The sequence below is a fragment of the Sinocyclocheilus anshuiensis genome, unplaced genomic scaffold (assembly GCF_001515605.1).
Source record: "Sinocyclocheilus anshuiensis isolate Anshui unplaced genomic scaffold, SAMN03320099.WGS_v1.1 scaffold1462, whole genome shotgun sequence".
NCBI lineage: Eukaryota > Metazoa > Chordata > Actinopteri > Cypriniformes > Cyprinidae > Sinocyclocheilus > Sinocyclocheilus anshuiensis.
In genome coordinates, this window is record NW_015558644.1 from 111 (window position 1) to 12,983 (window position 12,873).

A 12,873-nucleotide genomic window follows, 5' to 3' on the forward strand; every position below is an offset into this window, starting at 1 on the left:
CCAAGCTTCAGTCTGGATCCAGAACACATGAGAAGAGATGATGCCAACCCCTCAGAGGACCTCAGATGATGCCAACCCTGAAACAACATACAGAACCACCACATTTTGCTATATAATAATTGCTGTTAATAGTGTTCATCGTCTGTTTGATTATGTCTTTAATTGATTTTTCTGTACATTTCTGCCATATGTACATTAACTGACAGTCACCACTGATAAGCTACCACTAAATATTTTAGAAACCTAATTTGCTGTAAAGTTGCTTTGCAACGATTTGTATCGTGAAAAGCGCTATACAAATAAACTTGAATTGAACTGAACTGAATAGAGTTACTAATTCATCCTTCAATTCAATCTGTGAGAGAAATGCAGGGTGTTTGTGAAAAGTGTAAAATTAAAATAATTTTAAAATTAAAAAAAACTTTATTTGCTTACCTGTATGTCATGTAACCATTAACCAACATCAGAGAACCAAGAACATTTGAATTTATTGTTAAATTATTAAAATCTCAGAGGTATTTCAAAAATATTTCTGGATTAAATGGGTTAAAAGTGTAGTTTACCCAAAATTGAAAATTCTGCTATGATGTCTTCATCCTAATTATTTGACTCTTGATCTTCTACAGAAAAAAAGTAGATTTTTGCAGAATGTCTCATTTATTTTGTTACTGAATCGTTTTCTTCCCATTCGGCTCAAATCTCATTTGCATTCACAGCCATTTAAATATAGCATGTCAAGACACTTCAGACCAGGTTTGATGCCCAAATCTGTGGCAATGTGTATTGTCATACCATATTTGAATGCAAATGAGATTCAGGATTTCAGCCAAAGGTATAATTTTTAGTAAATAACTTACATTTTGGTCTTTCACTCATTTAAAACTATTTTATGACTTCATAATACTTGTGCATGTGTCTTATAGACTTTACAAACTTTTATTGTGCTTTTTGTCATTTTTTGAGGTCATCTGTCTTTGCTCATTCACTTTCTACAAAAAGACATTTCCTTTTAACATTTTATGCTTTTATCTGACGATATAATCATAAGTGATTCATAGTGGACTAAGCTAAAAAACTTTTTTTCCCAAACATATGACATGAAAACATGTTAAGATTGTGAAATATTATTACAATTTAAAATAACTCTTAGCTGAAACCTTTGTGTCTTTTGCCGAGGCTGAGCTATCCTCTGAGTCCAGACATGGTGTCACGGTCTCTGGCTGAACCCAGTCTTCCCCCTCACACTTCACGGCTGGACTCGGGGTTCTGTTCTCCTGCTGCGTTTCCTCCATCCCTCCTTCTCCCTCTCCTTGCCTCTCGCCCTCCGTCTTAACCTCAGAGTCCTGGCTCTGCTCTGTGTCAGGGGCGGCAGGCACCACAGTGTCCCCCGTCACTTCGTCAACCGCTTCGGCTTCTGTAGCCTCCTCTACCAGAACCTCCATTTCTCCCTGCACACCCGCGGGGTCAGGGCAGCTCTGCGTGACCGCTGGGGCAGGACTCTGCTGGACGATGGGCTCTGGTTCAGCTGCCTTAAAGGTCTGTGCCTCCCAAGGGCTGGTGATGGGGTGGCCCCCGACCGCTGGGTCCTCACAGAGAGAGAGAGCCGCCTCCACCGCGGCTGCGTCCAAAGCCTCCACGGGATCGTCCACCTGAGACAGAAGTATTTGAATACTTCATTTCAGATTTGGCAACAGAAAGGAAAAGCTTTTGAACTATTTTCTGTTTTAAGAGTTTATTAAAAAAACGGCGGGAATCATGAAAGCGTTTGGTGGGTCAGAGAGTCAAATGGAACCCACTGATGTTCATGGCATTTTTTTTCCATACTATGGAAGTAAATGGCTACCGTCAACTGTTTAATTAGCAAAATATCTTCTTTTGTGCTCAACAGAAGAAAGAAACTCATACAGGTTTGGAACAACTAGAGGGTAAGTAAATGAGGACAGAATTTTCCATTTTGAGTGAACTATCCCTTTAACACTACACGAAGTAGCAACCAATCGCATCATCACAACTGTCCACAGGTGGTTGTATGCGTGTCTGTGTGTGTATACCTTCTCCTCTATGATTGCAATGATGTCTCCCACTGTCTCCAAGTCCAGTTCATGTCCCATGTATGACACAGACACCACCGTGTCCTCCTCCACCAGCTCTGCCTCTTTCCCCTCCACCTCCACCGGCGTGGACGACCCTGCCATTACTGCTTCTGCTCCAGAACCTTCAGCAACGGCTGCAGCTCCTACACACAACAAGAAACACATCGCTTAGAGTACTCTTACTATGGTTCATCTCTTTCATAAGTGCTCTGAAGAAGTGATGACTCTTTTTAAGAGAAAATAACACAATGTTTTTAAAGGGATGGTTAACACAAAAATTAAAGTTCTGTCATTGTTTACTCACCCTTACCCTTGATCCAAACCAGTATAAGTTTCTTTCTTCTGTTGAACACAAAAGAAGATATTTTGAAGAATGTTGGTAACCAAACAGTTTACGGTAAGCCACTGACTTCCACAGTATTGAAAAAAAAATACTATGGAGGTGAATGTCCACCATCAACTGTTTGACTGCCATTGATTTGCATAGTATGGAAAAAAATAGTATGGAAGTCAATGGCTACTGTTAACTGTTTGGTTACCAACATTCCACAAAATATTTCTTTTGAATTCAATAGAAGAAAATAACTCATACAGCTTTGGAAAAACTGGAGGGAGTAAATGATGATAGAACTTTCATTTTTTGGTGAACCCTTTAAAGGCTGAATTTGGCCTTTGTGGTCAGTGCCTTTTCTTTGAAAGAAATTATTACTTTTATTTAGCAAAGATGCATTACATTGATCAAGAGTGACAAATACATTTATAATGTAACAAAAGATTTCTATTTCAAATGAATGCTGTTTATTTTATTTTATTTTTTTACATTTTATTTATCAAAGAATCCTGAAAAAAAAGAAGACAAAATAATATATAACTTTAATATGAACATGGATCATAAGAAATGCTTCTTGAGCAGCAAATCAGAATATTAGAATGAGTTCTGAAGGATCATGTGACACTGAAGACTGGAGTAATGATGCTGAAAATTCAGCTTTGCATCAAAGGAATAAATTACATTTAAAATTATAATAACATGGAAAACCGTTTTAAATTGTGATGAAGTTTCACAGCATTACTTTTTCTTTTTGCATTTTGATTAAATAAATGCAGCATTGGTGAGCATAAGAGACTTCTTTCATAACATTAAAAAAAAAATCTTGCTGACCACAAACTTTGTTTGTATTAACTGTTATTCTAAAATATAATCCAAGAACTCTAGCGCTGTCAGTGCAGTCTGAGTGATTTGTGATTGGATGAAGATGATGGGATGAACTACACATCACATGACACAAACAGACTGCCTGAGCAAAAACAAACTGACCGTTAGGGCTGTCAAATTTTTTTTCGAATTTCGAGTATTCATTCAATTTAAAATAAAAATCCACATTCGAATGCAAAAACGTTGCAGCCTTATGAGTGGCGCACGAGATGCGATGACTATGTAAGTGTAGTTGCATTATAATGTTTTTGTTAGCCTATCCAGTTGAAGCCACTAGATGCGGCGCTGCTGCGTTGTTCATTAAAAATATTGCGGAAAAAGAGAACATCAATGCGGAGAAGATCTTGTTTACGTCAAAACTGAAACCAAGCCGTTTACACAGAACGCATATTTCGCGCATTTTCTAGAAGGACATCTATCAGCGTTGCACTTGAGTCTCGCACAAACGAGCCGCATGTTTAGAAAGCCATGTAAAATTAATGCAAGTTTAACTTAGAAAAAAACATATATTGAGACTTTATGGCGGGTTTTTTCCCCATACCACTGCATCTCATGTTTTTAAATGAAAAATGTACTCTGTGTGATTGGCTTTCTGCCCTTTGTATTAAACTATGCATACATACATGATGCTGTTTTGTTTATAGTTGTTTAAGCAACTTAATTAATTATATATGGTTTATAAACATTATGCACTTTTTTCACAGATAGTCATGTTATCTTACTGAATAAACGTGCATTAGTAATATTTTGATCGATGCGCCCTCTTGTGGCCTCAGGAGAGAAGCCAAAAGCTTTTCTTCACCCTAACTGAAATTATGCATTTTAAATTCGAATATAATTCAATTTCAGTACAAAATTCGAATTTAGTTTTTCAGACATTTTGACAGCCCTACTGACCGTTCTACAGAGAGTGCTGAAGGGAGGAAAACAGAGATCAGAGACCTGTTTTGGGCACAGAGAGGTGGTCCGGGGCTGGGGGGACCACTGTGGGGGGCTTAGGGGGATCAGCACTGACAGGTTGCTGCACTGGGGTGGCACTCTCCAACAGACGAGATAACGTAGGAGCATCTGACACAGAGAGACACACATATAGCGCTACAAACACACACACTAAAGCACACAGCTACTCTCACAATAATCAAACTACACCGTAATAAATGTAATACAGAGAGCAGGAAATCTAAAAGTTGCATGCAGGACGCATGGTAAAAATGCAAAAGAATAGCCAAACCAAAGCAAACAGCATAACTCAAAATTCAGTTTGTTCAATGACAGAAAATGTTTAAAGGTCCCATGGCATGAAAATTTCACTTTATGAGGTTTTTAACATTAATATGAGTTCCCCTAGCCTGCCTATGGTCCCCCAGTGGCTAGAAATGGCGATAGGTGTAAACCGAGCCCTGGGTATCCTGCTTTGCCTTCCGCCCATGAGAAAATGAGCTACTACCGTGCGAGGCGAGCGCAATATTTTTTTTTCCTCGAGAGACATCATGGCTTGCAAACGAGCGAAGCATGGCAGTTGCCCCGCCTCTCTCCTCCTCATTAGCATTTAAAGCTACAGACACAGAAATGGCACGTCCTAAGGAAAGCTCATTGTGGGACTGGCTCGTAGTGGCTGAAATTCTGCACCAAGGCTGAATTTCGGGAAAGAGACTTCAGATACAGTACTAGGGACCACTTAGGCCTATATAAAAGCATCCAAAAAGCAGCATGTCATGGGACCTTTAACATTGAAAAGAAGACATTCAAAGCACACATTTAAAACAAACAGAAAGAAGAGTGTCTGTGTTTACCGGCTGTAATGTCTTGATTAGCAGGCAGAGCGGTTGCAGCAGTGTGAAGCTCAACTCCATGAGATCCATTACTCAAACCAGTGGCCACGTCCCCTTCAACCACCTGCCCGGTACATACACACCCAGAACAATTTTATCTCCACTTTTAATGATAGTCAAGGTTTCTTGCACCAAAAACAATCATAGGTTCGTTTGTAATCTACACTGGGTTATTATCGTTAACTAAAACGAACACTATTTGTAAAACATTTTTGTTAATTGAAATTAAGCTGAAATAAAACAAAAAATACATATTAAATGAAAAACCTTACATGAAAATTCTAAATCTTGCCTAATTAATATGAGAAAAATACTAATAAAACAACTAATAAATATGAGAAAAGAGCATAAGAACATTACTACAAAATTAAAATGAAAACATAATACAAAAATATATTCATATAAAAATATGAAAATCTATAACAGTACATACATAATACTAAAACATCACTATACGACCTGCTTTCTGCCTCATATTGGTAAACAAGCGGTTTTGTCACAGCACCTCTAAAAATGCTGTTCACATAAACGCAGGGCAAAGGAATCACACAAAATACTGTCTAGTGAATGTTTACATAGAAAAACAATTGAAAAGCAGCATAGCACAATGTAAAAAAAGTGGTGTAAATAGCCCCTAAAACTTTTAATATATTTTGATTGGTTTAACATTTTTGCACGTGAAATGAGTACTAAAACCTTGGCCCTTGTTAAAATGCCGAATACTCAATGCAAATCTTTGTTGTTAAATGTTAATGTGCTAATCTTTGTGATGTCAATATCATAATTTCTGATTGTCCATATTTGCAGTTTAATTAGTATAAATGGGCTAGCCTGAAGAGGGAGCTTTACATTGTGAATGTTAGAGTATGTTGACTACCATGAAATCGTTCTGGGTTCTGGTGACTTTATTTATAGGACAATATAAAGTAGACGTGAATGTAGGGTTGAGAAATGGAAAATGGGTCTGGGACATTACACAGGCAAAATCCTGTTTGCTGTAACATGCCCCTTAAAGCCAAAGGCTTAAATTTTGAATACTTTAAAGTATCCTCCACTCACCAGTCTAGAGCTGGCAGCGATGAGACTGCCTTTCTTCAGCAGTTCAGACAGCAGTGGGGAGGGAGGTGGTGTGGCTTTCGGGGCAAGGTGCTTCTTCTGCGGGGAGTCATCTACCAGAGGGCCCAGACCTGATTCTTTAGGCCCTGGACCCGTGACCTCTGACACAGGCATGACGACGGTCAATCCTTGAGCCTACACGGAGAAATCATGAGTTTTACTTCTTAGAGTCGGCTTTAAGTTAGAGACCTGCACTCCCGTGGGAGTACCGCGGGACCCAGTGCAACAGGGTGCGGCGTGGGACAACTCTTGATGGGCGAGTGCGGGTGCGGGCGGGAAGACATCGTGTGTGTGCGGGATGCGGGAGAATAAAATGATTCACGGGACTCCCACAAAATAGAAATATCTAAACATAAAATGTCTAAAAACATAAATTGTTATTTATCTGTTGCACAAAAGCAAAAAGAACTACTAACATTAACATTAAAATTATTAACATGCAGAAGCTAGGTAGAGTTTCTATTTATAACACGTGTTTAAAGCATTGCGCAATGTAGCCAATCACAGACATAGCTGTTGATTTCTGGAACGCAATGGCCAATCAGAGGTGATTAAGTTAGTTAGAATCCACTCACCGCAGTGCTGAAATTGCATGCTCACGAATCCTCCCATTTTAACACACGAAGTGTAGACACTGTGAAAGATTAATTGTGCATATATTTAATGTGTTATAACAGAGCTTTATGAGATCGCGTTTAACTGAGATGTCAGCTTTTAGTGATAATAAAGAAAGCGCTGCTCGCATTCTGCCTTGCCAAACCATGCACGCAGCAGCCCATGCTTGCTTTTCTGTTAAAAATAACAGTGGTTTGTGAATGTATCAGAGGTGATTAAGTTAGTTAGAATCCACTCACCGCAGTGCTGAAATTGCATGCTCACGAATCCTCCCATTTTAACACACGAAGTGTAGACACTGTGAAAGATTAATTGTGCATATATTCATTGTGTTATAACAGAGCTTTATGAGATCGCAATGAACTGAGATGTCAGCTTTTAGTGATAATCAAGGGAGCGCTGTTTGCTGGCATTCTGACATGCCAAACCATGCACGCAGCAGCCGATGCCTGCTTTTCTGTTAAAAATAAGTGGTTTGTGAATGTTGATGCTTAGCGTAAATGACAAATATTTTATCGGGATCGTTTATGCTGGGATGCTATAGAGCTTAGGAGATGTTACAGAACCATTTCATGTAAATTTCTTCGATGTACTGAAAAAAATCTATATAGATTACTTTTATGCGTGCTTTTGCGGGCAGGAGCGGGACAAAACATGAATGTCGCGGGCGGGAGACGGACAAGATAACATATTTCTGCGGGAGCGGGCGGGCGCGGGACAGAATCTTGTGGCTGCGGGACTGAAAAATCCATCCCGCGCAGGTCTCTACTTTAAGTTTAAATGGTAATAAAAAAAGAGGCAGGAATTCACCGTGGGACTGGCACATGATTCGTCCGTCATTGGCTGCAATGTGTCTGGCTGCGAGACATCCATGCAGGCAGAACTAGCAATGGGTGGAGAACGTACAGTCACGCAGGGAACTCTCTTTGGTGTGTTTTTAACTGCCTGGCGAACTGGAAAGAAAGAGAAAAAAATTCAATAAGTTCATCATTATGCAAAATAAACATTTCACTGCCAGAAATAAGCCCAAAGTAATAAAAACAGAAATTTTCTAGTATTTAAAATATAATATATTTGCAATAAGATGCATGTTAAACTAATATTATTTGCAAGTACATCAGCAATATGTTAGACTGTTAAGTTTATATAATTTTAAAAATTTGTTTCTTTTGTGGAGGCATTAACTTTTGAAAGTGCCGAGTGAATGTAAATCTCACCCTGATATGCTGCCTCAGTCGCCCTCTTCTTCTGCTCAGCCTCCTCTTCTTCCTGCTTCCTCTTTCTGACAAGCATGAGAACACACACAATCTTATAATGACACATACACAATGGCAGGTTTTTTACAAAATGTTTATGTTTGAAATATGTTTGGAAGATTATGAGTAATAAAATGTTTTGTCTGTGTTCAGGTTTGACTAATCATAATGCAAAAACTGACAACTTTAATTTTTTATTTAATTAACATTAAAAAAAGTTGACAGTCGTCAGTAACAGTCACTGATATCTAAATATATATCCAAATGCAACAGCTAATAAAAGTAATTATGTCTGAAAACACACACACACACACATATATATATACGACATATATATGAGGAATATAAAACATTCATAAAAAAAAAAAAACTGAATAATATGTATTTTTATAATATTTGTATTACTTAACATAAGTACATGGTGCATAATTTAGAGATGAATATTGTTTAATACTATGAAATCCTCTCAAAATACATAGTATATATATATATAAATAAAAAGAAATATGGTGCATTTCATAAAAATATTTTTATACGATTACCACCATTTCTCAGAGGGTTTAACCTAATGTGAAATAATGCTTGTTAAGTGAAATCACTACAAGAGTGGTTAAAACTACATTATATTGGGAGACATGTCAGAAAAAGAAAGGCCAATAACATGACAGAAAAACGGTAGAGAACTGTCTTACAGCTCTATATCTGCCCACAGCTCCTCCAGTTTAGGGTCCATATGACCTGCCTGGATCAAATCCACCTCTTTCTTCAGTTTCCTGAAGGGAAAGAACACATTTATCACATATGTGTGACAGATACAGACAGGGAGAGGGAGAAGTAGGTGGAGATGTACCTGTATTTATCCTGTGTGTCTTTGATCAGCCTCTTGAGTTCCTCGATCCTCTCTGACGTCAATCTACGCACAATCACGTCCTCAATGGTCTCGACCACCTCCCCTTTCTCACCCCGTTTACGTCTGCAGGGAGTGCACATGTCAAACTTACCAGTGAACTTGTGAACATACACTGAGATGGTTTAGGTTGCCATGATAACAATACTACTACAACATGCTAACTGGCTAAGATAATAGCCAGAATCTAATTACACAAACACTGTGCAAAAATCATAAAATGCTTTTTTCACATATTTACTGCTTTACATGCACAAATATAAAGTACAACTTCTATGCTGATTATTATTTTTCATTGTCTACTCAGACCAGATTATTTGAGGATCGTAAAATTTTTCTCTTTAGGGTTTTGCAAGAACAATGGCAATATTTAATAAAGATGCTCAGCACAAATGTTTTAAGAACAAGAGAGAGAGAATTACTTACTTTGGGGCCTCTGTGGTTTCCAGCAGCTCAGAATATTGGGAGGCACAATGCTGCAGTGGTCATATTGACATGTTAAAACAAAAATCTATTAGCAAATCACTAATACTAATAAAATCACTCACAGTCACTCATTTAAATTACCTTCTGGGAGAACCAGTCTGGGGGTCGTCCAGGTTCTGAGAATGGCTTGATGGCTCTGCTTACAGACACCCTGACAAAAAATATAACAGTGTATCATACACATTTAACAGTAACCCTTTATAAATACTTACATACACTGAAGAGTAACACATTGAATTTAATGTAAAATTTTTAAGTAAAAAAACTGAAATAGTATTTTCTTGTAAAATGTACTCCAGTGATCTTTGTTCTTAGATTCAAACTCTAAACTTGGAAATAAAAACAACGTTTTAGGATTTTGAAAAACATAAAAGTCATGATGTGAAATTAATATCTATCTATCTATACATTTCTGTCATTCTGCATCTGTCAACTGCCACAATCCTCTGTAAACGAAGGCCGCTTTAAATCCACGTTTAAGGGTGATTAACAATGCCCTCATATATTAGGAAAAGCTACAATACAGACACTGCTGCGTGGTAAAGCTCTGCATTATTTAACATGCTACACTCTTAATACAGTTCTAAGATCATGAGGGTAAATTATTTATTCTTACCAGTTCTGATCTCCGCTTCTCATCACTGAGGACGCGAGACAGAGTTTCTCCCGAACTGACCAGGGTTCAGTCGGACCCAGAGACAGCATCTTGTGTTCTACAATAACAGTTGTGTTCAAAATAGAAGTTTTATTTGAAGTTGTATTTAATGCAATTCATGACAAAATTGTGGGGGGAAATTATGTTGAGATAAAAAAAAAGGCTGATCATAATGCAGTGTGACCTTAGGGACTTATTTAAAACAACATGCACCATTCATACCACAAAGAAAATTATTTATATTACATACACAGAACGTAAAATAGCAAATTTTGTTCAAGAACAGAGAGAAATGTGTGTTGACAATGTAAACATTGATCGTCTTTGTTTTCATGAAGCCAACTAGCGCAGCAACTAAATTGCTCACCCCCGCGTTACTAAGAGCATTAGCTGCTCTATTTACATAGCTTAAAATGCTCCAGAATCCCATTTACAAAGCGTTTTGATTTTAGACTGTATTGTGACTCTGTTTAGGAAATAAAATAACACTTACTTCCCACCCTGGTCGACATTTTCGCCTATATGAAACCGGCCGCGCGGCTGGTTCTACTCACTTCCGCCGGTACTATTGTAGTGTAACACCCATAGGAACGCTATGAGCTGTTGCACAAAAACTTTCCGACAACAATTCTGTCAGAGGGGGATTAGCTCAGATGGTAGAGCGCTCGCTTAGCATGCGAGAGGTAGCGGGATCGATGCCCGCATCCTCCAATTATGCTACTCATTTAGGTAACTTAAATTAGGTACAACACTGAAAACACACAAGATGAGATGATCGAGACTACTAAATACCGCAATGGTTGCATTTCCCTTATAGTTTACAGTTCCTTATAGATATTTTAATAATGAAACATTAGATAGTTGCTCTATAATAGGTATTGGGAATCTGATAAAAATAATTATGCGCGTCATTAAATACACGTTGTCATATATTTAGCATGGCAGAAAGAGTAGTACGCAGTGAAGTATGCTATATGTGTTGGATTCACTTAAAAGAACCGACTCGTTAGAATCATTCGTTCTGGAATCGGACTTTCCTGGGCCAGTACGATTGATCCACCAAAAAAGAGCCGGCTCATAAGAGTCATTAGTTCAATAATCGGACTACTATTATCTACAACATATAAATGCATTTGAAATGTATATGGGTTGCGCTGCATGTTTTTGATTAGCTAAAAAGATAAGAGTCGTGAGTTTTGGAATCGGACTACTGTGATCGCGTTGTCGCTGTTTGTGGCGCCACTGAATAAACTCTTGTCAGAATATTTTACATTTAGCGGAAGAATGCACGTGCGGTTCCAGTATGGTTTTAGAAAATGGGACTTGTCCTGAATAAGAACCTTGGGCACATATATATATATATATATTTTTTTTTGTTTGTTTTAAACATAAATAAATTCACGTATTACAAATGTATTCTTGAAAATGACTTGTTACCTCTAGACTAGGGGGAAAAAACTAAACAAAAGACAAAAGAAAACAACTTTTAAGTCATGAAACAAATAGACTAATGCATGGCCTCGTAAGGCATGGTAGAAAACAGGAACAACAAGGTAAAAACTCTGTATATTGTACTGTATATATTTTTTGTTTCATTTACAGTCAAGCTGTTTTGGCAAATTATGCAAAACATGTGAAAGTATTTATTTGCGCGTATTTAGGATACGTAAAACACTACCTTTTAGCCTAGTCTTATTAAAAAGGGTTAGTTCACCCAAAAATGAAAATTAACCCATAAATTACTCACCCTCAAGTCATCCTAGGTGTATATGACTTTCTTCTTTCAGATGAATCCAGTCGGAGTTATATTAAAAATGGTCTTTGATCTTTCAAGCTGTTTAATGGCACTCAGCGGGTGTTGCAGTGCATCCGTCCAAAAGAAGAGAAATAAAAAGCGCCCAACGCTGAACTCACACGTCATCCGCCCGGAGCTGCTTCCGTGTATAACTGTTGGCGCAAGCTACATTAAAGTGATTATTACGTTTTGAATATGGATATTTTTCTTACAAAAACGCATCGATTCGCTACAGGAGACCTTTGTTCACCCCCCTGAGCCATGTGAGACACTTTTTTTAAGGATGGGCGCTTTTTATTTCTCTTCTTTTGGACGGATGCACTGCAACACCCGCTGAGTGCCATTAAACAGCTTGAAAGATCAAAGACCATTTTTAATATAACTCCGACTGGATTCGTCTGAACGAAGAAAGTCATATACACTTAGGATGACTTGAGAGTGAGTAATTTATGGGCTAATTTTCATTTTTAGGTGAACTAAACAAGCCTGCCATTTTATTCCACAAATGTTTAAAATATAATATGCATACTACTAATGCATAATTTTAGATGATGGTGGAAAAGTCTCTTTTCTAAAACTCCACAGGGCCAGAAAAAAAACAAACAAAAAAACTCAATGGCTAAAATAAAATGCCTTTATTATTTTAAGCATAAATAACGGAACTTATTAACAAAATTTCTTTCTCTGCTTTTCCACAACGTGATTGTCCATTACATCAAGATTTATGTTTACTTATTTTACATAGGTGCAATGAGCCAAACTCCATAAAATACGACTCATGTTACTGCAGAGCCCAAATGAATAGTGTAGTTTCCTTTGCAGCCACCAGGTGACAACAGCACACTGCAATATACAGTATATGAATGCAGATCTCTATCATTCACACTTTTTGAGGGCCCTGG

General features: G+C 37.8%; 1 protein-coding gene and 1 non-coding gene across 2 annotated transcripts; one reads left to right on the top strand and one right to left on the bottom strand.

The window, feature by feature from the left end:
• Positions 1–1,157: 1,157 nt before the first annotated feature.
• On the bottom strand, positions 1,158–10,731 carry LOC107680904 (bromodomain-containing protein 8-like; the record flags this gene model as incomplete). The annotated part of the gene is made up of 13 exons (XM_016476977.1): positions 10,670–10,731; positions 10,138–10,234; positions 9,603–9,672; positions 9,462–9,511; positions 8,979–9,101; positions 8,821–8,901; positions 8,090–8,154; positions 7,683–7,825; positions 6,201–6,392; positions 5,103–5,205; positions 4,252–4,377; positions 2,052–2,236; positions 1,158–1,649 (listed from the first exon to the last, which is right to left on the bottom strand). Coding segments are annotated over exons 1-13 (1,746 nt in total), but the record flags the coding sequence as incomplete, so codon positions are not given.
• Positions 10,732–10,814: 83 nt separating this feature from the next.
• Positions 10,815–10,887, top strand: trnaa-agc (transfer RNA alanine (anticodon AGC)). The gene has a single exon. It is a non-coding gene; the product is annotated as a tRNA-Ala (tRNA).
• The last annotated feature ends 1,986 nt before the right edge of the window (positions 10,888–12,873 follow it).